The sequence below is a fragment of the Canis lupus genome, chromosome 30 (assembly GCF_011100685.1).
Source record: "Canis lupus familiaris isolate Mischka breed German Shepherd chromosome 30, alternate assembly UU_Cfam_GSD_1.0, whole genome shotgun sequence".
In the NCBI taxonomy this organism is placed as follows: domain Eukaryota; kingdom Metazoa; phylum Chordata; class Mammalia; order Carnivora; family Canidae; genus Canis; species Canis lupus.
In genome coordinates, this window is record NC_049251.1 from 2533507 (window position 1) to 2560934 (window position 27428).

The 27428-nt window shown below is 44.5% G+C and overlaps 1 protein-coding gene across 4 annotated transcripts in view; it reads right to left on the bottom strand.

Moving 5' to 3' along the window:
* Positions 1-4109: 4109 nt before the first annotated feature.
* The window catches only part of SCG5 (secretogranin V), a 54194-nt gene continuing 30875 nt past the window's right edge, over positions 4110-27428 (bottom strand). For 2 of the 4 annotated variants that reach the window (XM_038579967.1, XM_038579965.1), the window contains 4 exons: positions 19061-19210; positions 15025-15134; positions 8412-8465; positions 4110-4686 (listed from right to left, as the gene is read on the bottom strand). In XM_038579967.1, coding sequence (XP_038435895.1) covers positions 4591-4686; positions 8412-8465; positions 15025-15134; positions 19061-19210 — 410 coding nt within the window. In that variant the 3' untranslated portion in view covers positions 4110-4590. Of the gene's footprint in view, positions 4687-8411; positions 8466-15024; positions 15138-19060; positions 19211-27428 lie in introns of all 4 variants that reach the window. The other 2 variants (XM_038579966.1, XM_038579964.1) reach the window with 1 other exon arrangement.

Genomic DNA, 27428 nt, shown 5'->3' on the forward strand with positions numbered 1-27428 from the left:
AGAGAGGAGAGAAAGAAGGAAAGAAAAGAGAAAAAGAAAAAAGAACAAAGGAAGAAAAAAAGAAAAAAGAGAAGAAAAAGAGAAAGAACAAGAAAGAAAGGGAAAAAAGGGGGTGGGGGGAAGCAAACAAATCAAAAAGCCAAAAAAAAAAAAAAAAAAAAAAAAGAACCATGGGGGAGTATCTTCTGATTCTGTATACTTTAAGTCCCTTGACTTCCCCTGGAACTGGTCCGTCTAGCTGGTCTTCTGGGGGAGGGGCCTGTTGTGCTGATTTTCAGGTGTTAGCACTTGGGGGAGCTGCTCAGCCCCTGCCTGGTGCAGGGCTCAGTGGGGGTTGTTCACCCAGTGAGGCCCCAGGAGGAACAACCGCAGTGGCGGGGCCAGCTCTGCAGCCCTGGATTCAGCCCCCGCAGTAACCACGGAGCTCTCCGTGTGCAGGGCCTGGAGGCTCCGGGCGGGGCCGCTGATCTGCTCAGCTCGGGGCAGGAGCGTCCTCGTTGTCCTGGGCCCTCCCGGCCTCTGCCTGTCCCGGGGGAGGCCGGATCCTGGGTGTGTCCCGGCGCCCTGTGCTCCGGGGCCTGCGCTGTTGGAATAGCGCTCCCGCCCCGCAGCCCCCTCCGCGGAGCCGCCCCCGAGCCCCCCGAGCTGCCCCCGCCCCGCAGCCCCCTCCGCGGAGCTGCCCCAGAGCCCCCCGAGCTGCTCCCCCCGCAGCCCCCTCCGCGGAGCCGCCCCCGAGCCCCCCCGAGCTGCTCCGGGTCCCGCCGTGCGCGCTGCAGCCCTTAGGGAGCTCGGCGCATCTCCCGGGGCGCAGGTGTCTGTTAGTGTCCCCGGGAGCCCGAGGGCATCCCCGCCCTCCCGGGTCCTGCTCCACCTCCCCGCGAGCCCCTTTCCCCCGGGAAGGTCGGTGCAGCTCCTGCTCCTCCGGGACGGGGCTCTCCTGTCCTGGGGACACTCGCCCCGGCCTCAGCCCGGCTCCTCGCGGGCCCCTCCCCCCTGGAGGCCTTTTGTTTCTTTATTTCTTTTTCCCCGTCTTCCTACCTTGATAGAAGCACGAACTCCTCTCACTGTAGCGTTCCAGTTGGTCTCTCTTTAAATCTCAGGCCGAATTCGTAGATTTTCAGGATGATTTGAAGGTTATCTAGGTAATTTGGTGGGGACAGGTGACCTGGGGACCCTACTCTTCCGCCGTCTTGCCCCTCCTCCCGTCAAGGATATTTTGTTGATATTACTTCTTATTAATCATACAAGGAGGCACATAATATCCACCCCTTTTTGATCAGATTTACCAGTGGATTCTGGTGCTCTGGGCCTGATCTAGCCATTAGGCATTAACTCCTTGGTTTTTCACCCGCTGTCATAGAGCCCCTTGATAATGATTGAGCACGAGGATCTCCTTTTGAAATCTACATGAGAGAAGTTATTCTGTCTTCTTTCTCACAGGCCCTGCGTGACAAACTTTTATATTCTTCAGTGACTGCCAACGTGGCTCATGCTGCTACTCTTGACAGTGGTATCTTTTTTTTTTTAATTTCTAAAAATATTTTATTTAATTTCAATTTGCCAACAGATAGTCTTGACAGTGATTTCTAACCTTTTGAGGGTCACAGATCCCTTTGAGCATCTAGAACTTTGTAAGAAGAAGAAGAAAAAAAACATCTATGCTTAGGCTCTCAGATTTCCAGTTAGTATCAGAATATTCTGGCCCTTGGGTTAACCCTGCACTCTACAAACTTATGGTGCAGCTTTGATTTTGTACAGAACCTTGGTACTTGACCTTCCCCTCTAACTTGAAGACTTGACCTCTCACATTGATGATTCTGTCTTTTGTTCCCTGACCTCATGGCTTTTCTGCTTCTTGAAGTCCATTGGTCTTTAGCTCCATTCAGTTCTATTTTTTGTAGTTGTCCCAATGGAGACATCATTTATTGCACGTGAAAATTTTCCTTTGTCAAGGATCCAAACTCAGCTTCCCCCCTAACTGCCAACTCCTTGACTTTATTTTCATCCACATCATTTCCTACATTTTTCTGACTTCTCAAATCATTGGTCTCAGCCCAACCCATCACAAAGTCTCACATCTATAACGGGGCATCTCAGGGTTGCCTTCTCTGGGCATTTAGGATTTTTGACTTGTTGGTGTTCTACTGTGGGGCTCACTCTCTTATCTGCCCTCTCTGCTTTTCTTCGGAAGTCACTGAGAGTGGCCATGCTGACAGGGCCTTCACAAATTCAGACTAAGTTGAGTTGATCTCCTGGTGCAGTTCACCCACTTCCATTCCTACTCCCCTATTTCTGTGCTACTCCAATTTTGTTTTTGGACCAGCATCAGCATCACCTAGAAACTTATAAGAAATAAAAAATCTAAGGCCTCTCAGAGTGTGCATTTTTAACAATATGTGAATCATAGTCACATGAAAGATTGAGAAGCACCATCCTATCTGTTCCCCGTATTGGTCACTCTAAATTTTTTTCACAGTACTTAATTCTTGATTCTTCTGATGATGACTCTAACAGTACTTAATTCTTGATTCTTCCGATGATGGCTCTATCGGGCAAAGTCCAATCAGGAAAACAGAAAATACTCTAAAGATTTCAAACAGAAGGAATTTAATATAGAAAACTGGTTGCCCAGGTGGTGGAAGAGCCAGGAAGCTATATAGGAGTGGGTTAAATAACCCAGGGGTTAACAATAAGGCAGAAGCCATGGCCTCCTTATGTTGCAGGGACCAGGGGAGGAGGCAACATGGCTGGAGGCCAGAGGCCATGCTCACCTAGAGGAGACAGGCCCTCAGAGAAGATGCAGCTACTAGGAGAGGATGCACAACACCGTGCTGCTTCCCCTTCTCTCACCTTCTACTTTCCTCTGTGACCTCACATGAAATGTGAGCAGAGAGCTCAGCTGACAAGAGAGCCTTGGAAACCCAGCCTGGCATTCCTAGAACGACAGAGCAGAGAGTGCATCTGAGGGCAGACAAGCCCAACAGGGGCACAGTGACCTTACCTCCTCCTGCATCACCTGTGCTTCCTTCTCCATGACTCAAAACATCTGCTTTTAGCCCCCTTGCCTTCCTTCTGTCCAGTCTCAGAAAAAGAGATATCTTTTGGTTTTCTTTGAGAGCTAAAACTGATATGAAAAGTAACTAGATGCCAACAAAACACAAGCTTCCTCGGGGAAGCCCCCCAGCTCGTACGGCTCCAGGACACAGGGAAACATCTTGGGGGATCCGGTGGCCACGGCGCTTCCGATGTCATGCTGTGAAATGTGGGCACACTGCCCACAGAAGCTCTCTAGAAAAAATGTCTCCTGCTATGAAAAAGGTACCAGTGCCTTTCTCGATTTTTACAAATGATAACAACGGACTCACGTGTTAGCTAAAGACGGTCAGTCTGTTTCTATTAGATGAGTCACTGACGTTTAGACTTCATGTGCAGTCACTAAATTTAAACCAAGACTATCCATCTTCCTCCCTCAGTGCCTTCTCACTGCGGCCTCCCTTCCATAGACCAGGACATCGAGGCCACTTCCTTACAGTGAAGAGCGGTAAAGGACACGGAAATAATCTCACCGGTGCCCTGAATCCTGCTAGCATTCCACTGAATTGACTTTCTGACTTGAAAGGACGAGGCTGAATGAAAACTGCACCCCTTTTCAGAAACAGGCAGGGGAGCGCAACTGCATCTGCTGCTCCACACTTTCAAAGCAGTGTGGAGCTGACCAACCTCCTCGGTGCCCACAAGGAGATGCTCTGTGACCCAGACTGTGGGCTCTGCTGCCCTACGACCTTGGTGGTGTCAACCTGAGTCACTGATGCACCCACAGCGCCCAGCCCCGTGCCTGGCAGGTGGCAGCAACCCAAAATTTGCTGCATAAACAACAATAACTCAGAGGCAAAGACCTCAGTTACCATGTACCGACTGTATCACTTCCACTTTCCACAGAGGCCAGGAGTCTCAGCCCCACCATTTGTAAAACAGACACAGTGCCGCCTGTCCCCATTTACTTCACAGTATTAGTGTTAAGATCAGATAAGATCATATCTGTGAGTTTGTTCCAGTAAAAAAATAAATTGTTTTTATAATGATCTAAATAAAAAAGCTTCACATGCCAATGCTTGCATACATGTTTATTAAGATGTAGCCAAGTGAAATGTGTCTGCTCCTCCTCTTGAGTACAATCTTCTTTATTGATGTGTAACGACGCCCAAGGGCTGGGTGAACTACATAATCAAAATCAAATGCCAGTTTTTTACATACTTGGCCAAAAGAGTGCAGCCCAAAACACCATGTTAAGCTGCAAGAAATCTGAGGACATTTCATTCATAGCCTTGCTTTTTACTGTTGTTGATATATACACTTTAATTTCAATGCCCATCGCAGATCCACATTTAAAAAGAAAAAGGCTCTTATTCTAATTTAGTAGAAAGCAGAGCTGTCAGTGGAAAGGACAATGCAACATCAAACACAGCTGCTTTTCATCCATACTAGTCTAAATTAGAAACATGCTGCCATTCACAGGGGCTCTAATTGCACGTGCACATAAGCAGTACCGAGACCTAACCGGCGGTGTGGGTTTCTACCAGCATCTTCTCTTTATTCTGAGTCTTTATCCTCATCTGAAAAATGAGGGACTGACTTCTTTGCGACCACGTTGTCCAGTCTCTGTCCTTGCAGATATGGGTTGACACTCTGAAAAAAACACGGTCTGGTATTACACCTGAACATCAGATACAGACATCTCACAAAAGGTGCAAGTAACAATGGCCTCCGGCCCTATTGGGTCAAAAACAAGGTAACAGTGGTAACTACCACCTACCAAATGATTACCACCTACCAAATGATTACCTACCAAATGCCTCAGTGGCCCGAGAAACACTCTCCCTGACAGATGTGTCTCATTGTGTCTTTCACGCAACCCAAGAGTTCTTTATCAAATGCAATCTGTCCCCTTCCTGCTTTTTGGCACAAGGATTTGGAGTGAGCCAGCTGATAAATTCTGGGGACTAACTTAGATACCAAGCCCCATATAACATAAAGTTACTACTCTACGGCCTTATTCAGTGGGAGAGAGAATATTTTATAAGAATGTTCTAAAGACGACGACAGAACATGACCAAGCAGGAATCGGCATCTGCAGACTGGTCCTGGGACATCCCGTTGCTGTATTGGTTCTTGTATGCTGGTATTCCACCTCAAGGGGATTCATCGGCAGCCCTAGTAATTATTTCCACCTTCTGTCAGTCAGGTTCAAAAGCTAAAGAAAAGAAGTAAGCTAGACACAAGGTGCCTTTATTTTTGACTCAGGACTTCACAGTCTGAAATCTTTCATCGGTTGCTATTCTGAATGAGTCAAGGTTTTTCCAGTCCTTCTCTAATACATATCTATTTTTTGAGGCTTGGATTTGAACTAGTAATTGGAGCTTTACAACAGAGTATTTAGCAAGCAGGAAAAAATTCAAAAGTTTTGGAGGATATTGGTTTTTTTGAAGTCACCTTCCCATAACTGAACAAAAATATAAGGAAGAAGCTGTAGCTACAAATGATCAGTAATCCCAAGTCCCTGGGGAATGAACTGCGGCAGCTCACAGGTGGGTCTCTCTTGCCAATGGGACATTGGTCGGCCTTGGCTCTTTTGAAGGGTGAGCAGGTCATTCTCCAAAAGAGAAGGAATGGAACCTGAGTGTAGTATTTGTAAATGTCCTTCCACATTTTCACAGCTAAAAGCATGAATCATGGAAGGCCCCACTCATCCAGTAAAAATGCATTGCAAACAAGCTGAGAATTACAAAGTATGGATGTCTTCACATCTGAAAAGAGACATGTCGCAAAAACACAGTACTTTGCTGGGAAGACATCTTTAAAATATTTAAAATAACGAAAATACTTTTTTACATCAGAGAGTGTCCACTGGAATGGGCTGGCTTACTCCAGAGGGTCACATGGGAATATCCAGGGAGGTGATGCAAATGTAGACTGAAAAATTCTACTCAACATCAAAAATACCTTTTTTGTTTTTTAGTAATAGTATTCTGAAAATTCCAAGTTATTAAAAAGGGTATGAGATTTTCATATTCTTCGAATATGAAATAGAGTCTTCAAATAGACTGTTTAAGATAAACAGTAGATCTCAAATATTAACAAGATGCATCTTAACAAAGTTTGCAAAGGTGATCATTCAAAGGGGAATTGATCTTTTACTCATGAAGCAACCTGGAGTTCTGCTGGATTGAGCAAATACAAAAAGTCCCATAAAACCACCTGGGGGTCTTTTGTAAGTCCAGGGAGAACCTCTTGGTGAAGGGACTTCCACACGACCAAGTCCTCCTGCTCAGACGCAGAAAATGTCAAATGCTGGAGGGCAGGGGAAGTAAAAGGAGTAATCACTTGAACTTTTTTTGATAAATGTTCATTAGTAATGAATCTTATACTTAAGAGGAATACTAGGAGTGAGAGTTGATTTCAATTACCCACTGAAGAACTCAAGGCACTTATATATTTTTCTTCTCTCTTGGGTGAGAGATACTGGCTAGGTTACAGAAGGGAACACTTGTTCCATTTCAAAACTGGAAGACCCATTGGGACCAGATTCCTGCTTTCAATGTCCTTTGGAAATCCACAGCAGATACTGAGCTTTGTTGGAGAAACCCTTGGTGACTGGTGCACCTGGGGAGGTGATTAAAGTTTTCAATCAAGTGGAAGCATCACCTGAGGCCTCATGGCAGGGAAACAAATTCTGTTTTCCCATCGGTCCTGAGGGGGCCAGGATTTATAGCAGGACCACAGGGTTTTGTAGCTGTCTGAGAAACAGGAAGAACTTGATATCACTGGGTCAAAATGACCCTTATTTTCATAAATCGTAAGCCTTTCCTATGTGGAGGAAATTGAGGCCAACATACAATCCTTTGTAACGTGTGTCCTAGCCAGAATTCTGAATTTTGGTAATCACTGGTTTTACGGAAAAATGACCTAAATCCTGACCCATGGTCATTATCCGAGTCAGGCCAGAAGGAATGGTGAGCCAGGACATAGAAACAATTAAAGCTTCATCCTGTTATTCATTTTGGGTCAGTCATTGGTCTTATTTGGGAATGTTCTTGTTGTGCCACGGGGAGATATTCAAGCCATCTTATTGGTAAATTATGTGTATTCTGAGTTTCTGAAATAGAATTTCTTGATGTTCTCTCAAGACCACATTACATCCTTCAGACCCTTTCTGCCACCATTTGCCACTGGAAACTGTAATCACCCAAGAAAAACCCCTAATAATCCTGTTAGCTCTCCCAAAGAAGATGTTTCCAGACAACTGCTTCTCGATAGAAAACTGGCCTCGTGTCATGTGTATTTTGTCAGGCAGCACACGGGCTTGGAACCTTGCGTCGGGGGCCTATGAATTAATGTTGCATCCAGAAAATCTACACTTCCTCCAGCACTCTGACCGGATTCAGCCAAACCATGCAGAGTGGCCGCAACTACCACTGTCCAGATTCCCAGATGATGCCAGGATCCAGGCCACTTGCTGTTCTAAATACACAGTCAGTGGCCTTGGGTATACGGTTTGGCAAGTATAGTTACCTAACGCGGTTACTATCCGGCAACGCTTGCTATGGACTAGCAGGACTTTAACATCTTCTTCCACCTAATCAGAAAAATGAGGCAGGTGGCCAGGCCCTTCACTCCACTAGGGCACTAGTGGATTGTCAGAATCAACACTGACCACTGACTCAGTCTCATGCCATCAAATGCATTGGAAACTCAAAGCAAACTTGACCTTCAGCTTTACAGGAGGCCATACCCAGCGGCTCAGTGCATGATACCCAGACCAATGCCCCACCATGGGCAGCCCTGAGATGGTGAATAACTAAGCCTGAGACCAGTTCACCAGTCAGAGAACAAATACAACAGATCTAGTAGATTTTACATCGGTCTGGCGAGGTGCAGAAGAGGGTATGTAGGAAGAATGAGGTTTGTTCATCTCATCTTTTGCCCCTACTTTCCTTCAGAAGCATTGTCTGGAGCTTGCAGGTCAGCAACCACTTCCTTGCTCCTGTCCTGTGTTTTTATAGAATTGGTGCAGGTGTGTGAGCAGTTGCCCCCAGTGGCCTAGAGCTCCTCTGAGGAAAGATACCCTCACGTGCTCCCTGAATTCCCACATCTGTGGGAGGGATGCAACCCATATTTCTCGAATGCAGTGGGAGTGTGGGAGGACCACAGAAGAGCGCTCCACTATAAAGCATGTGCTATATCGTGGTCATGCCATTGCAGGAACCAAGGGTGCAACCCTTGCTACTCAGGACCCTGGTCCTGCCTTCCCAGGGTTGCTGCATGTGAAAGGCTTCTGCTTTTTTGCAACAACTGAGGGTTACACTCAGAAAGCTCCAGGCATCCCACCAACAGCCCAGCCGGCCGCACGTTACCCTCCGCTTTCGTGTCTGTCCTCCCTTCATCTTCTCATAAAGGAGTTTCTTGTTCTAGAATGGGGAGAGAAGAAAACACAAATGCAGAAGTATGGATCAAATTTGGTGAATGTCTATTTTAGAAGCAATACTTGGTGTGTCCCCCTGGATATCTGCATACACATATTTTGGAAACAAAGCTAGATGAAAGGCATATCGTGTCAGAAAGATAGACCACAAGAGAAAAGCTGGTGGCGGTTGTAGCTTTTAATAAAGTTCTCTGCAATGCCCCGAGGCACACCAGTGTCACCGACAATCACATAAACAGGAAAATACGACATTCTAAAACACAAGGGGCACTGGAAACTCAGCTCCTCACTTTGAACAGCCTTTGTTTAAAACAAACAGTTTTATCTCATTTTACTTTTGAATCCAACTGCCTTGTTATGAGCCGTACACATAAACTGTTCTCTGGAGGAGTGTCTGACTATTAATAACAACCCTCTATGTAAATAAACGAGACATTCTGACTTCTGCAACCTTTCCTCTTGCGGCTTCAGTCGGTGCCCCCAGTCAAGACAATCGGAAAACCATTTGGTCTATAACATTTTTAATAGAGTGAACCTTTTAAAAACTGCCAAAAAACTTCTTGGCAGAGGGAAAGCTATGTTGGGGGAAAAAAAAGGGCTCTGTTACCACGGTTTGTATAAGTGTTTCCACATATTGTTGCATTTCAAACACATAGTGGACTTAAATGAGCTCTAGAATATCAGACACATGCTCCACAGATTTCTCTTCTGTGGGATTATAAAAGACAGAACACTTAATCTGAAGGCAGAATAGGAGAAGGGACATTGGGGGGACTTATTTGTGTCGCTTTTTTGTTTGTTTTTTTAATCAGAAGGAGATAATGTATAAAAGAGATGACTCATTTTACTCTAAATAAAATACACTGACATTGGTTTTTTTGTTGTTTCAAAGAGATAACCAACTTCTGTTAAGGAACAAGTTTATACAACACTTATATCCTCTAAACTGTTTGGATACAGAGATTTTTTTTTTTTAATGGTAGATTTGGAAATGAAAATGACAAATGCCAAGAATGAGCTTCATAATTTTCATGTCCGTTAAAATCCACCCCTCCCGCAGTTTACAATGCATCTGGCCTGCCCCCCTCAACTATGCAGGAGCCGGACACCAGGGCATGAAGGGGCCTCTGCTGCTCACGCGGGAAGCTGGTCAACCTAACACTGGAAGGGAGAAATGGCAGACGTGCACATCGCACCCTCGAACACTGAGGACATTGCCATGCGCCCCCTTCTTGTCGTCTGCTGTTGCCTCTCTGTGGGCGTAATAAGTCCTCTCGCACTGGGAACGTCTGAGAGCTCGTGCCAACACCGGGGACAGGGGACCAGAACTGAGGCTTTTCTTGCACATCCTCGGGCTCCGCTGCCTGAGTGGGTGGGAGTGCAGGGGGCCTGGGGCTAGAGCCAAGGGCAGGGGCAGTCCCACTGCACCAGCAGGATGGCGACGGCAGCATCATTTTAGCTCATCTCCTTTAGAAGGTCATGGGGCAGAGGGTACGGATAAGAGCCCTGGTTCAAAAAGAAAAGCACAAAGTCTAGAGGGTCCTCCTCTCGGAGATGATCGCTGGGTTTTCCTAAGAGCCAGCATTCGGACCAGCTGGAGGATGCTTTCCCACACCTGCCTGAAAGGGGCCGGCATTCCTGACTAGGCCGGCTATGGAGTGGATTGAAAGGCAAGGATTGACAGGTCGGGGTGCGTAAGAGAAGTAGACAAAAGGAACCAGAAGAAGGCAGCCCCCTCTCCTGACACCAATTCCCTGTAGATGGGGTGGGCATGGGGGAGTGGTGAGCCTGTTTTCCATGTGAGTAGCAGGTTCGAGTTCACAAAAAGGGCTTTCTGTTGTGCCATCAAGATTTTGGACAATCGCCCAGATCTGGGTCTCAAATTCCATTCTTAAATGGAACCAGGGAGACTTCTCAGAGAGCATCTGATTCCAGGGTGAAGGCAGGGAAAGCATGAGGATCAATGGATGAATCAAGTTGGAATATCTAAATGTGCCACGAAGTAAGAACGTGCTCAAAAAGTGATGAGACGTGTCAAAAGGACAGTGAAGGCGGCATGGAGACCTCCCCCGGCTCAGTCTACAACAGTTTGAGCACCAAAATAAGTCATGACAGGAATCCACGAATCCACAGTGCTAAAAAATAAACGGATTTTTAAATGCAAAAATTAATAAATGGGGGAGGAGGGGAGACTCTTGTTTAGAGTAGAGCGCCAGCCAGTAAATGTAGAATGAGTCATAGAATTTAAAAATCACCACTTTACAACTACCATTGTTATAACTGATTCTGGCGCCTATCATCAATGGAGACTGAAGCTGTTGGCTGCAAGTTCAACGGGGACAGATCATTTATAGTCTGAACATATCTCCTCATAGATTATGGATTTCAAAGGGAAAAAATTGTAAGTTTACACTTGAGAAACCTGGCAGGCATCACTTAGACCAGGTCACCACCAATTCTGGGACAAAGTGGCATCATGTGTCTCCAGATGGGAAACACATAGGAGGCACATCTCAGAAAGGCGTAACTCAAGCCATTCTACTCTCTGGCTGGCTTGAGATCCTGAGAGACAGAGAAAGGCAGAGAGGGTCCTTGTTGCCCATTTCTTTCTTGGCTCAGGCTCTGGCCATGATCAGCTGCTTCCAGGGAAGGAAAAGACCCTAGTCATCCCAGCAAGGGGATGAAAAGATATGAACAGCACTTGGAAAGGAGAGACATTCGCTCTCAATGAGCAATTGCTGTGTGAAGGCGGGGGAGACTAACACCCTACAGTAGCCAGCCTTTGGGTTAGACACTCAATGCTGGGGGCACACAGTGTCTGAGAGACAGCCAGTCCTAGACAGGACTCAACAGGACCAATGTATAGGACACATTATGAGGCATGAGCCATGAAAAGATAAGGAATCTATCCAATTTCTAAAGAACTCCTAGAGTCAGACGGTTCAGTTCAAATCCAAACTCTGCTGATCATCAGCTCTGTGGTGTTGGGCAGGCTACTCACCACCACCTCCAAGCCTACATTGTCTCATCTGTAGAAGGAGTGCCAGGGATGGGCAGGTCGAATGAGATAATTCACACACAGTATTTAGCACACTGTCTGGTACATAGTATGTGCTCGATAAATATTACTATTTACTACCATATAATAAAATACAATGACCATTATTCTTCATCTTCATTCCCATCACCTAACAGAGAGCCTGGAAGGCACGTGATGTGCATCTAACAAATGTGCCTTTAAAAAAAAAAAAGATTTTATTTATTTATTCATGAGAGAGAGAGAGAGAGAGAGAGGCAGAAACACAGAGACACAGAGGGAGAAGTAGGCTTCATGCACAGAGCCTGATACAGGACTCGATCCCTGGACCCCAGGATCACACCCTGAGCCGAAGGAAGACGCTCAACTGCTGAGCCACCCAGGCATCCCAACAAATGTGTCTTGATGCATTCACAAAGAGAAAGTAATGCAGGAAACAAGACAGACACTGATATTTATAATATATGAATCATGGCTAAAGACCCAGCTGAACTCCAGCTAATGTCAAAAACAGGCAAACGTTACCAGCATGTAAGGAATCCTGATGTTGTGCACCATTCTCTTGTGTAAGATCATTACTTTGTGAACTTAAAATGTGGCTGAGCTTCAGACAAGCTTGAGACCATCATTCTGTATAAATAGCAAGGAAGGCCTCTCAATTCCAGTGTAGAAGAGCAAGACATACAGTGGTTCCCTCCTTATCTGCGGTTCTGCTTTCCCTGGTTTTAGTTACCCGTGGTCAACCACGGTCTGGAAGCAGACGACCCTCCTTCCGACATGTGGTCACTTACTGTTCCATCACAATGCCCATGTTATTCGCCTCACTTCACCTCATCACCAGAAGAAGGGTGGTGCAGGTACAATAGAGATATTTTGAGAGAGAGAGAGACCACATTCAAGTAACTTTTATTACAGTATACTGTTATAATGGTTCTATTTTATTATTCATTACTGTTGTTTATTTCTCTCTGCATCTAATTTATACATTAAACTTTATCATTTATGTATAGGAAAAAACAGTGTATACGGGGCCTGGTACTCTCTGCAGTTTCAGTCATCCATCGGGGGTCTTGGAACAAATTCCCCTCAGTTAAGGGAAGGCTACGGTCCTCAGTTCACACCTCTACATAAAGATCAAGCAAATCGTGTTTCACTGCCCGGTGGTAATGAGATAATAAATGACAGAAACTGAAGTTTAAATAAACACATGATCCCAGATGATTAAAGGTGTGCAAACCTTGTTCCTGGTCATTGATCTGTCAGTGTCATCTGTCCAGGTTTTCAAGAAGAGGCAAGGAAAGGCACGAGAGAACTGCTTCCTCAAAAGGGCTCTCTGCCCTCACTCAGACTTTTCTCAGTCTCTCTCCTGCTTCCTTTTGCTTATTACCAGCCCACCAGTTCTTCCGTGTAACTTCTCAGCTCAGACTTCGTGTTGCCTTCAACTTCCCCACAGTTGGCCATGCAAGGCTTGGGCTTGGGTGTTCCTCTGCCCTCATCTGCTCTCTTTGCCAGTAATTGCAGCTGGTGCTCAAGAGAGAGCTAGAACATGAAGCTGGACAGTGCTATGGTGGGTTCACTGTGTCCTCGTGTAGGCCACACACCAGTCCTAGTCAGCTCTCCGGGAACCTTCGAAATGTCGTAGGTTCTCATGACATCAGTGAGGTGCACTGAATTCCCTATGTTCGTGGCCTTCATAACTGGATTTGCTCCATATATTTTTTCTTGCGTTTAGTCTGTTCTTTTTCTACTTTCTCTACTCTCCATCCATATGCCACCAGAACAATCTCTTTTATAGAAAACTTTGATGATGTCAGTCTCCTATGCAAGAACCTACAGATGTTTGCCTATGTAATACAATGTGTTTAAATTCTACTAGCAGGCTTCAGAATGGCTCCATAAACCAAATTTCTCTAACAGAACTGCTTATGACAGAGAAGAGGAAGGAAGCAAAATTAAAACTGCTTTGGTGTTTTAAGATGGGAAATGTGTACACATTAAAGGTAGAGGGAATCAGCTCAATGTAATTTTAAAGCAAGGTAATGGAAAAATCAAAGTGGTAATTCCTGAGGAGAGGCATTTCTCTCTAAGACAGTCTAAAAGGAAGGGCAGATTTTAGTCCTAAGAGTATGATAGCCCCCACAATGAAGGAAGCAAGGTCAGCTGCCAGCAATGACCCATAGCTCTAGAAAGGCTGAGGCAGATTAAAAAACCATAATAAAACAAAACAACTTTCCATTTGCAACGACGTGGATGGCACTAGAGGGTATTATGCTGAGCGAAGCAAGTCAGTCAGTGAAAGACAACTGTATGATCTCACTCCTATGTGGACTTTAAGAAACAAAACAAGAATATGTGCTCATTCACTCACACCACAGATGCACCACCTCCTGACTCTTTAGTGTTTTTCCATTTTTCTCATGGGCCTTCAGCATCTGATTGCCGAGGTTGGGCCACAGGACAGGGCTGGAACCCCGTCGGGCTGCGACCTTGCCTGACTCACTGTTCCGGCCCGCTGGGGTCTTCCTGAATTCTGACTCTTGGGTCATCCCTGGTGAATCTGAGAAATACAGGTTCTCTATTTTTTTATTACAAACGTCCCTAAAGATGCAGAGTAGGAGAGCACTGAGACACGCAGGCTACCACGTGAAGTCACTCTCCCCACTGACGCGGATGCATCAACAAACTCCCCTCTGGTGATGCTGTCTTGCGAGGCTGTGCCTCCCCGCCTGTTCCAGCAGGTCGTGGAAGAGCTCATCAAGCGCTTGGCTAAAGCCAAGTGCACCGTGTCCGTTTCCCTCATTACGCTGGCAGGTGAATGAGTGATGCTGGCAAGTAGAAGAGCACCATCGGATGGACAAAACTTGTTTTGAACAAACATATGCCAAATGGTGATGATGTCTCCTTCCAAGGGCTTACAATTTCTCTCATGGACAGTTACAGATTCTTGCCTGCTGCTGACAGCAAGCTCACTGCTCCACACTTTGGGAAATTTCTTCTTCAGAATTCTTCGCAGAATTATATACATCTGCTTCTAAGCTTCTGGCCCCATTTTTCCTTGGTCCTGCAGAGATCATCTCCCTCAGTCTAGAGATATAATTTGAAAATTTTCTCAGTATCCTTTTTTTTTTTTTTTTTTTTTAACCAAAGAACCCCACCGCACATACCCAAGTACTTCCTATATGAGCTTTGTGAAACACTGGTGAGGCTTTAGGAGGTAGGATGTGTTATAATCAAGGTTGTGTAGGAGACCAGAGTAGAAGCTTCCAGAGATCACAGCTGCTAAGATGGGTTCAGGTCACTGACTCTTGGCATAGGCTGGTATATTGTATCCTAGACATGAATGTGGTTTGGTAGTTACTTAAATTCCCTCTCAATCAGAGATTTCTGAAAAAAATCAGCTTCTAAAACAATTTGTCTTCTCTCACCGTACCCACATTGCTCATCTCTGCCATCAGTAGCTTCAGACTATCAAAGTGTAAAATCTACTCATCATCAAGATTAGACTTACCCACTTGCCCAAGCCTGGATAGTCATGTTCTGGATCAAAGAGGTGCTGGTGCAACTGGAATTCTCGACTGAACTCCGCTGTGTCAGGGGTGTTCTCTAGACATCCATCATCTACTGCAAACAGCAAAAGACTTTTGAGGAATGGCCGAGGCATCTATTGTCATTCTAAGAGTTAATTTCTTAAAAACAACTAGACAACCAAAGGTCAGCATCTATCCACATCACCTGCCCTCTCTAATTTGCTCATCCCAAACTCTCACTCCTCCTCCCACCTGTGGCAGAGACTGGTTGGCTACTCACCAAACCCACTTATCTTTCCCACTCGGCACACAGCTAATTTCCCTGCCTTGCCCTGCAAGCAGGTGGAGTCACACGCCTGAGTTTGTGCCAGTGGAATGTGGGCAGAAGTGATGTATTCCACCTCTAGGTCTGGCCCATAAAAACCTCCTATATGGTCCCCTCTCCTTCCCATCCCCTATGCCCCCCACCCCCATCTGTTGTTCTGCTTGCTGCATGCTGCCGACCAGGGCAACTGTGAATGTCACGTGTCAAGATGAAAGATGGCAATTTGGGTTGCTGAACTATCCATCCCTGCCACACCCTCACCCACCTCTGGCAGGACTTCACAAGAGAGAGAAATAAACTTCTAATTGTGTTACCACTATAATTTTTTATCTGTTATAAGAGCAAATTGTTCCCTAACTGGTATACTTCCATTCCAATGACTCACTGTGTTTTCTCTTGGGTGAGCTCTTCAGAAACAATGTCAGCTTCTTGGAGAAAGTGCCTTATGTAAGAAGAACAACATCACCAGATAGATGGAAGTATGTTATAGTGGTGATGGTGTAAGCTTGGAGTCTGACCGACCAGAGCTTCTGTTCTAGCTCATAAGTGACAGGTGGTCTTAACTCCTTGGGAAGATTATCTTTGTCCCTCCAAACCCATTTATCCATCTATGAGCAGGGCAGAATCAAGGACTTACCTTACTGGGTAGCTGTGAGGAACAGAGATGATCACACACAGAACATGTGACACACAACAGGTCCACTCTGCTTTAGCTCCCTTCCCTCCATCTCTCCTTAACTGACAGTGTATAGTATGACTGCTCTTAAAATAAAGCACGTCTTTCTATCAAATCCAAGAAAGGTCATCCCACTTGGTTGCAGCTTTGACCTAGGCCCTATCATTATGAGAAATGACGCTCTGAAAATAAATCCTTTTTTCCTATCTCTAATGCGCTTTTGGACAATAGCTTAAAAGGGTGGGGGGCATGGGGAAGGTTATGAATTTTGCACAGGCCTAGGGGGAGGAAAGAGAGTCCTTTTGCAAAGGGATAATGAGGCATCAAGGTCAATGCTAAAAGGAGTCCACTATCACCAGATAGGTCCAGTCTCTTGAGACTGCTCCGAAGCCTTCCAGCAGCCTGGAACATCCAATACCTTCACCGCATGAAGCTCGTGCAGAAGTCTTTAGTGTTCAAACAAACCCTCAGGTGGCTCCCCACTTTCCTTGGAACTACTAATCTAACTTCTTTATATACAGCAATTAGCCAATCCAGAGAGTTCTGGCACTGTGCATATGGCAGCTTAACAACCTTTTCACAGTTGTTTCTCAAGTACTTCCAAGTGGGCCCAGGACGAGATGGAGAAATATGGCTCTGCTCTGAGAACCATAGTATCTTGGGGCCTGAGAACATGCCCTGGGATGCACATCATCCCCCTGAGGATGCCCTCTCTGCATTCCACTGCTCTATCCAGGGTGGCTGGACCATGGTTCAGAAGAGAGCATGGCCTGGGAGGGAGAAGATAAGGTTTTATTTTTGGACTGCTCTCTTGGATTGCTCAATTATGTGGTGTCATGATTCCCACTGAGGCATATCACAAGTAATTTCTTACAAATAGTGTCTAAATGTCACTAGTGATTTCCTTTTTAGAATGAAAATAATGGTAGAACAAAGAATGAGAAACATGTTACTTGCATGGCAGGATAGCAAAGAAAATGGCAGATGGTAGAATGAAAATGAAATGAAAATAATGAAAATAATGGTAGAACAAAGTAACAAACATGTTACTTGCATGGCAGGATAGCAAAGAAAATGGCAGATAATGCGTGACAAGAAAGGGCCTGGGAGTTGCGATTTGATCCAACTGTATCAGCCCATCTGGACCGCCCTGTCTCAGAGCTCCTGTGTGCACAAAACTAGTGCTTGATTACATAGATCCGGACTTCTTTTCCTTTCTCAGGACAGCCCAGCACTGCATTTATGTTTTTTAAGGCACTATGTCTTCATTTTACAGATGAAGAAACTGAGGCACAGGGAAGTAGACTGACCTACTAGAACTCAGATCTCCCAGCTCAAGCTCTGTCCAGTCTCCTACAATAGTGGTTCTCCAACTTTAGTAGGTGCCAGAATCACACAGAAAGCAGGTTAGAACACAGGTTTCTGGGGCCGACCCCAGGAGTTTCTGACTCAGTAGGTCTGGGGAAAAACCTGAAAATTTACATTTCCTACGAGTTCCCAGGCAATGGTGATGCTGCTGGTCCTGGGACCACACTTTAAGAACCATATGCACCATAAGTACCATAAGTACCATATGACATCTAATCAATTTGACCAAATCCCCATGGAGACTGTTGCTCTTCAAATTCTGAACTTGTCTTTCCTCCCACCCGTCGAAAACCCTACGAACATGTACAATGTGGCCCAAGTAATGCTTCTGGGCAGTAATTCAAGTTTTCCTGAAGTCATGGCCCAGTATTCCTACACTGGCTAGGTCGGTCACAGCCAACCAGTCCGATTGTTTCAGAGGCTCTGTGTCCCATAGAAAACAGACACCTACCCTAAATGAAAGGAGGAACTTTCAGGGAAAGCCTCTTTCAGAGAAAGCCTGTATCACGTTTAGAAAATCTGAGAGGCCAATACTGTCAAAATTTTCAGAGCAAGGCAATATGTCATGGTGGTTGAGCACATGGTCTTGAATCAGGTTGACCTGGGTTTGAGTCTTGGCTCAGCTACTTGCTACATAGAGAAGCTTGGGCAAGCTATGCTCTGAGCTTCAGTTTCCATAAGTACAAAGTAGGGATAATAAATATCAACTATCATTACTGTAGGCTTGGAGAAAAAGACTACTCTGGTGCTGGAAGTTAACACAAGTCCAACGAGAGCGATGCATTATTTCCTAGTGGCAAAACTAATTCTAATCAGGATGCCGTTTAATGAGCCTTTACTTTGTGCAAGGTGCTACACTAAGTGGATGATGTCATTTAATTCCCACAACAAGCCCCATTTTGCAAATGAGGAAGCTGAGGTGCAAACTGGTTAATTAGCTTGTTCAAGGTCACACATATCTTGACCTTGGTACTGAATTCATGTAGTCTGAGTTTGGAGCCATTGCTCTTAGCCACCAAGGCTAGCTGCTCAAAGCCCACCATAAATGAACCACCATTCATTTTCTTTCTCATTAAGGAGTAGGAAAGTAGGAGGGATACACGAGAAGCAAAGAAAGTTTCAAGCTTCTCCCTTAACCAACTTCTTATCTTCCTGGATCCACTGTCTCTCATGCCACCTCCTGACCCCACAGAGATATTTTGGGGTAGATGCTGTTTATGACATAGTTAAAATGTCCATTGTCAAAGGAAGTAAGGAAAACAGATGGACATGGATAATCCACAAACTAGTAAGTTCCAAAGACACTAAAAGTGGGCAGCAGCTGTATCATAGAAAAAGCAAAAAGAAAAAAATTTTTCTCCATTTTAATTAAAAGAGTAGCAAGTGCAGAAAAAAAAAAAATCAATTCCTAAAGAGAGAATAAGATTGAAGGTAAAGCTTTGGCAAGGGAGTCTCATGTGGGTATATCTGACCTCCAGAATACACTGAGGGTTCTCAAATAAATTTCCCTTCCCAATCGACCTACAAATTACATAGGGGGTCATTAGAATAGAAATTCTATTTCTCAGAATATTTGTAGCTGACGTTAGACTTTGTAACTACCTCCCAAAGACTACTATCCACGAGAACCCAAGGACATACCCATTACCTGTTTTTCCAATGGGACAGGGATTTGGAGGGTCTGGGTAGCCCTGATCTTCACTAAAGTCCTTGGGAATGTTGTCACCAGTCAACTCTGCCACAATGTTTGGGATGTTGCCAAAAGGACCCAAGTGCTGAAGACCTTCATGAGCTCCACCTGCAAGGGAATCAGAGTAGTCCCCTTCAGTGCAATCCCATTCATTTCAACTAATATTTATTCAGGCAAAGCTCTGTGATCCATGCCAGAGAAAGAGTAAGAAATTAAATAGTTCCTGCCCTTTAGGGCTTAAAACATTAATTGTGCAAACAGACATACACTGTCCATGTAGCATTTCCCAGAAGGCACATTAGGGACGCACCCTGATAGAAGTGTTAATACAGCATCCTGGGAGCATGGGGAAGGGAGGGTTTCATTTGGCTGAGAGGAGGGGGAGGGCTTCCTGGAGGAGCTAGAACTCAAGGGGCACATGGGGGCCGAGGGGGGCGGATAGAGGGAGGCAGCCACAGCTGGATAGGATAGGCCAAAAGACAACACTTCTCCAAAAAAAATTTAAAAAGTCATTGTCCTTCTGCTGTTCTGGAGCAACCACTTAAACCTTAGTATATTTACTTTGATCCTTTTTCCTCTGCATATCTTTTTATACTTATGTGTTTATTCAGTTTTATTTAATATTAAAGCCCAAGCATCTTCCCATGTGGCTGCGTGGTCTCTCATCACATAATTATAAATGACTATGTTGTTTTTCTATCCAGTGGCTGTACCACAACATATTAATCATTCCCCTATTGTGGGACATTTAGTGTTTCCCAATTTACTCTTAGGGATTTAATTTTTTCCCATGTTTTGGATTAATATTTCTCAGGATAGATTCCCAGAAGTTAAATTACTGGGTCAAAGGCTATATATATTTTTATGGCTCTTTATATTATATTGCCAAGCTGTTTTCCACCCTGGAAAAGGAGATACCAATTTGTAAAATAACGTCCACAAAATAAGAGAATACCATTTTTACAACATCTCTACCAGTACTGGGTTTTATAAAAATAATGTTTATGTTTTCCTTGCTAATTTAAAAGGGGTTTAGAAAAATTAATGTCTTATTTTGAATGTCTTTGATTACCAGCTCAGTCAATATATTTCTATGTGTTTTTAAAAATATTTTATTTATTTATTCATGAGAGAGAGAGAGACACAGAGAGAGAGAGAGAGAGAGAGGCAAAGATACAGACAGAGGGAGAAGCAGGTTCTATGCAGGGAGCCCGATGTGGGACTTGATCCGAGGACCCCAGGATCACGCCCTGGGCCAAAGGCAGGCACTAAACCACTGAGCCACCCAGGGATCCCTCTATGTGTTTATTCACTAGCTTTAATTGCAAGTTGTCTTTATGCTCTTGGAATTTTATTTTATTTTACTTTTTAAAAGTTTGTTTGTTTATTATTTATTTATTTATTTATTTATTTTTTTATTTGAGATAGAGCACACGCACACATAAGCAGTGAGGAGGGGCAGAGGGAGAGGGAAAAGCAGACTCCTTGCCTAAGCAGGAACCCTGGTGCAGGGCTTGAACCCAAGACCCTGGGATCATGACCTGAGCCAAAGGCAGACGCTTAACCAACTGAGCCGTCCAGGTGCTCTATGTACTCTTGGAATTTTAATTTTTCTCTTATCAGTTTGCATGAACATTTCACATAATAAAGATAACAAGACTGGCTGTTATATCTCCCGCAACCACTTTCAGGTTTTCTCTGATTTGGAATTCTGATTATTAAAGCAATATATTGCAAACATAAGTTTTTAATATGTATGTAGTCAGATCTGTTGCTCTTAGTCTCTGTGATTTCTTCTTGTCTTTCTAAATTTATGAAACGGTTGCCCTTTCAAAAGTACCACCAACATTTGGATATTTTAGTTTTTCTTTTTACTTTTCTTTTAGTGCATGTAAAATAATTAACCAATTATCCTACCAGCAATTAGGTAAGTAATTCTGTCTTTCCTGTTCAGAAGTTTAATCTACCAGCAGTAGAGCAGACTATTTCTTGGAATGAATTTCTATTTAATAATGTCCTGGGACAGACATAGCTCCCTCAATGTATAATCACCCTGTACATCCTATATATGAAGGGCCAACTCAAAATCAAGTTGGCTCAGTTGGTTGGTGTACATGAATTTAGAGCCAGCCTCTAAAGAGCCAGGCTGTGATGGCCACACTTCCAGGAGAAGGCTCCATATTTTGGGAGTTAGGGCACTCATCTTGTATAACAGTCATATTCCCATCTCCACGGAAGCACACTCTTGCCAACAGGTTATATTATTTAAGTCCAGCTGGATGAGGCACCATTCTCTTCTGGATGAGTTGTGTCAAGGTTATTGCTCTGACACTTGCTTTTTTCACTTTTTTGACTGAGCCAGATCCCCTTTGGAGTGACACACTTCTTTTTCTTTCGGTGATATTAATATTGTCAGTAGGGTCACCGTTAGATCTTAGCATCCTGGGAATCACATTGTCTTTGAAGTGACTTTGTAGCAGTCTGTCTTAATTTATTATGTCACTTTAAAAATGATCCTTAGAAGAATAATGGCACCTCCTTTAATTTCAAATTCTTTAGCTCCCAAAATATAGATATCATCAAGTGGCTGCGTTGTTTCATTCACATTTATATTATATTTCATGCTTTGTGATGGGAGTGAGTAGCCTGTAAAATTTCTGCATTAAAAAAAGGTATTTTTGGAAAATGTCCACATGAATATTTAAAATAAGATGCAATTATCATAATCTATTACACTCTTACTGTTTAATCTATCCTAATTTGAGGGCTATTCGTTAAAATCTATTTAATTTGAGGGCACCTGTGTGGCTCACTCGGTTAAGCATCCGCCTTCAGCCCGGGTCATGGTCCCAGTGTCCTGGGTTGGAGCCCTGCATCAGGCTCCTTGCTCAGCTGGGAGCCTACTTCCTCCTCTCCCTCTGCCTGCCATATGCTCTCACTGTCTCTCTCTGTCAAATAATAAAATCTTAAAAAAAAAAATCTATTACTACCAATAAGTCTCTCAGTCTCTTATTCCTCGCTGTTCTTGCTTTAGCATTCTGATGCTATGAGAGTTGCCATGTTTGAGAGTATAAATTCATTTTAATTGTGTTATTAATTGGCTATTAAGTAAAAAGTTCATTGACAGATCATGTTTCTTCCATTAGCATGGCTGCTCCTCATTCTGTTGTTTTGCTTGGTAAATCTTTGATCTTTCTTTTTATTTGTAACTTTCTGTATCTTTCTGATGGTTTTCCCAATTCCTACTGTGGGGCCTGCCTTCAGAGACAGTCAAGGGATCCTTGTCTATTACCCCAATCAGTAAACCCAAGCCTTGCAAAAGGTTAAACAGATTGATCAGTACACTTTGTATTGATCTGCCTGAAGCTTTGTACAATCTTGGCAACGTAGCCACTACTGTGTTCCTATAGGGCATCCTCTCTGGTGTGTCAATACATGTCTGGACTTTTGAAAGCACCCTCGCCTTAAGTGCCAGGAATTATCCAACTTGGCTGAAGGGAGAATGCATGTCTTTTTAATGCTCCATTAGTAATTAATGAAGGAAGCACACACAGTTTCCTTTATGGAAGGCCTGCCAAGTCTCTGTTTACCTCTGTGCGCCAGTGCCATTAAAATGAATGCAGCACTTGTTAGGGAGCAGCAGCTGTTTAGTACCAGGCAGATACACTGTAACACAGGCTCTTTTAAAACTATATTTAATGACATCAAGAAATCAAGAAACACTGAGGTAGGAACGGGAGGAGATAACACAGAAGTAACACATGCTATCTTTTGCCCTCTAGGAGCTTGAATTTTATGGGCAAGAAACCACATATAGGAAATAATTAGAAAATGATCTACTTGGGTATGCAGCCAAATGCTAGTTATCTGGTTCATTATGTTTAAATTTATGTTAGTTTATTGTACTTGAAACCAAGTCAATCAAAATGTTATGATGCCATGGATGCTCTTTGTTCTATTTGTTGCAGTCTCAACCAAACATGTATTTTAAAATCATTAATTAGTTTAAAAATATGTATTGAGCACATACTACACATATCAAGACCTAGACTAAGTGCTAGAACTAGGTATGGGGGGCCTGCTTTCACAGAGTTTACAGTCCATGAAGACACACAGAGAATACATTGGAAATGCAGAGTTGTAATGAATTTATAATATAACTGGGACACAGCAAGATATCACAGGCATGAGCAGAGAAAAATCTAACCCAGAGGTGGGACATGGAGGACTTCTCGCAGGAAGGTACTGCAAAAGACAAATGTAAAAGATATGGTTCCTGCCCTCCAACTGGTTTTTCATTCTAGATCATTCTTCAAAGCGAACACAGTAAGCCTGTGGTATATGATAAAACACATCCCCTGACATAATTCATTATGGTATAGACTGTAAATGATGTAGAAATTCAGGAAACAGGGAGCCTGCCAAGAAAACATCCATGGAAGAGGTAACCACTGAATTGGAATCATCAAAGACAGGATCCATCCTTACAGGGGGCAAAGAAAGAAAACAAAACAAAACAAAAACACAAGTGAGAGCACAGAGGTAGGTGTAAGCAAGGAATGTGTGAGCATCAAGTGATGAGCACTGTTGGGGAAGAGAGGAGCTGGATGGGAAAGGAGAAAGCAAATGCCAAGCAGAAAAGTGTGAATTAATATAGTAATAAATAACAACCAAACTTTCTGGGCAGGAGAGCAACGTAATAATTAAACAGAATGTTAACTTAGCAGCAATTTAAAGCCCTTGTTCCCATCTAAGGATGCATATCAGAAGCACTTGTGGCATTTTTTAAAAATTCCAATGCCCCCTACTCCAGAGCCACTGTATCTGAGTGTCCTTCTAAAGACCACTGTACTGGGGCACCTGGGTGGCTCAGTGGTTGAGTGTCTGTGTTTGATTCAGGTTGTGATCCTGGGGTCCTGGTTCAGGTTGTGATCCCGGGGTCCTGCAGCGGGGAGCCTGCTTTTCCCTCTGCCCATGTCTCTGCCTCTCTGTGTGTCTCTCATGAATAAATAAATAAAATCTAAAAAAAAAAAATGACCACTCTACAAAGGTAGATTGGAAGGAAGTTCAAGAAGTCCTGCTGTAAGGCTATTGTTGAAACTCAGAGGTGGAGCAATGAGGTTAGGGGTTAGGATAGCCACCACAACAGTAGAAAGAAGAGAGATTTCAAACAGTGTACAAGGGAAAGAGGAGTCAAAGTCCATGAGCTTTCCAAAGTGTAGAGGCCCCCAACTGAGGAAAATAATCCTATTGGTAAAGACAGAATCTTTCACTACAGCTTTAAAATTATTTCAGGCAATTAATTCTAACCTGTGAAGATGCTTTGTTTCCATCACAGCCTTAGTACTCCACTAATGTCTCTGTACTAAAGAGAAAATATTTAATTCTTGCCAAATAGGCTCAGTTTTGTTTATATAAACTTTGCTTTCTTTAATGCAGTTGGTACCATGCAGCTGTTTATTCTCAAGCTGTAGGCCATCGGTAGGTTTTCTTTGCATCGTTAGGGCAGTAAATTGGCAATTGGTTATAGCGTTCAGAGGCAAGGGAAGCAGGGCATGGGGAAGAAGAGGGAAAAGACCCAGGTTCGTCTGATCCAGGCCAGCACTCTTAAATCTTCTTGGCTTGCATTGAAACCTTACATAAAAATCTGTTGAGGCACTTTTCTCCATCTTGGGGGATTCCTCCAACAGCTTTCAGCCCTTCTCTGCATTCCTCCCTTGCCTTGTGCCTACATTCTCTCTCCTCTGCATGTCTCCTTTAGATTGGTAATTCTGCTGTTTCAGCTGGCTATCTAGTCAACATCAGTTCTTGCTCTGCCACCCATGGACTTGTGCATCTCAACATGGCAGCTTCTAGCAGGCTTCCTGATGACCCCCAGCTGGCCCCACATCCCCATTATTTGTTCATCCAGGAAAGGGCACTAGCTTTTCTGGTTAATTTAAAACGGCTTTGGTTCCAAAGCCATTTTCTTGCCTTAGCGATTCTGGAGATCAGTTGCCAGTATCTAGTAAATGAAAATATGAAAATTTAGTACCTAGTGACCTCCCAAAATCTACTTGGCTTCAAATTGTTGTTTGTGTGTGTGTGTGTGTGTGTGTGTGTGTGTGTGTGGTATCAGTTGAGATGTTTAGTTATACAGTAGAATAAATCTCTGGTATTGTATTTTATCTTGATGTAATTTGACGCTCCTAAATGTAATGCATTAAAAAAAATCTGAATGCAGTAAAGTTTCCAATGATAGTGACATTTCACTTATTTCTTTCCTGGAGAATGTAGTTTTCCATATACTATCTGCATCACTGAAGCATCCTCTTTAACATCAGGATTCACTTATTTAACCATTTTAAAGGATAAGTTTCAGTATGAATTTTAGGAAAAGACTTTAAACAGCAGCTTTGGGATATGACTTTCCCTCCTTTTGATAATCTGGGACTATTACTGGCAGTATCAGTGACTACATGGTGTTGTAGCGGTGTGTTTTCAGTGTAGGGAAGTGCACACAATGATATCACCCTATTACATGGTCCCAGCTACAATGGCTTTTACAGTTCTTGATCTCTTCCCTCTTTGTAAGCTAATAATAATCCTAGTGATCCCAGATCCTTTTCATAATGAAGCACTTACATATATAAATAAAGAGTGGGCCTAGGCCTTGCAAATCCCCTCTTTTAATTTGCTTTGTTGCATATATAAATCACATGAGGATCCTGTCAAAATACATGTTCTGATTAACAGGTGAAAGGGCGCCTGAATCTCCGCATTTCTAACCAGCTCCCAAGTAATAATGATGCTGTCAGCCCACACACCACAGTTCCAGTAGCAAGGGGCTAAAAAATGAGAGCCTGAGTCATTCAAATTCTATAGAGAATGAGATTATATAATCTGTGAGAGAGACCTTAGGGGTAATGATCTTGGTTCATGGAATTTGTGACGTCCAGGGTGGCTGCTGAGAGGCTTTCTAAAATTCACTTGAGGTTTCAGATTGAGCAGCTGTGGCTACCGTTGACATCCCTTTATTTTAGGTTTTATTCTAATAATAGAGGCACTTGTTTATATTTCACAAGGAAAGAATCCCACTGTACCCTTTCTCACTCAAACGAATTCTGTGAGAATTAGAAGTAAATACCACCACCTGAAGGTTATGTTGGCACATACAAGCCACGTTCTTCACAGAGCCTGATGACCGCACACCGTAATGCAGGAGTCCCTCCTGGCTGGGACTGCTGGGGACAGTTTTGGTGAAAGTCAAAGCTGGCGGGAAATGAAGATCAATGTGGTCCTGCACCACTATCTCCTTTTTGTACTGTTACTGTTTCCGATAGTTTCAAAGTCCCTTTATATCCTCATTAAAGATGTTTGGTGAGGTCTGTAAGACAAGGATGACTACTCAGGGGGCTCCTGGGGGGCTGAGCCGGTGGAGCTTTTGCCTTGGGCTCCTCCCTCTGCCTGTGTCTCGGCCTCTCTGTGTCTCTCATGAATAAATAAATAAAATTAAAAAGACAAAGAAAGAATGACTACTCATTAGTGAGAAAGTGGGTCCCTGGAGATTTAACCCGCCTGAAGCCGCACGGCAGGTAGGCGCTGCTGGGAGCCTGGGATGGGGGCCCTTCCTGCTCCCGCCGTCAGCTCGGCCGCAGCAGGGCTGGCGGGTGACCGTGGAGCACGCGGGCCTGTCTCGGGGCTCCCGCTCCGGCCCAGCTGCCCCAGCCCTGGGCGGTCGGCTCCGTGGTGCCCGCAGCCCCCCGGCCAGGCTGAGCGGTGAAGGAGGATCGTGGCCGGCCGGGGCCCAGGAGCCAGGCCGCAGCCCCGCAGAAGGGCAGCTCCGAGCGGAGGTGGCGGGGCTGGCGCTCCCCTGAAAGCACAGGGTGGCACAAACACTCCGCAGAATCCCGGCCCGGCCCGCACGGCCACACAGTCAGGCATAGAGCCAGCCGGGGACAGAGGGCCAGGCAGTGCCCCTCACCCCCAGCCCCAGGGTCGCAGGCGGGACGCGAGGGTGGGCGCCCCAGGTGGCCCCAGGGGTGACCAGGAGCCCGCGTACCAGGACATCCTGAGGCCCAACCGGGGTGGGCCTGCTGGCCCCACAAGCCTTCTCCCCCCCACTCGAGGTAAACACAATACCCTTTACACCAGGCACTGCCACTTCTCCAGGATGGGAGGACCAATCCGTCACCCCCTGTCCAACCTGTCCAACCCACACCCGGCCTCCTCCTTGGTGCTACTTGCCACTGAGGCCGGGAGCAAGGACACAGGAGCACGGAGAAAGGCCAGAGAAAAACATACAACTGAGCCCTTCTTAACCAGCTGGGAGGGGAGGCAGGGAGGA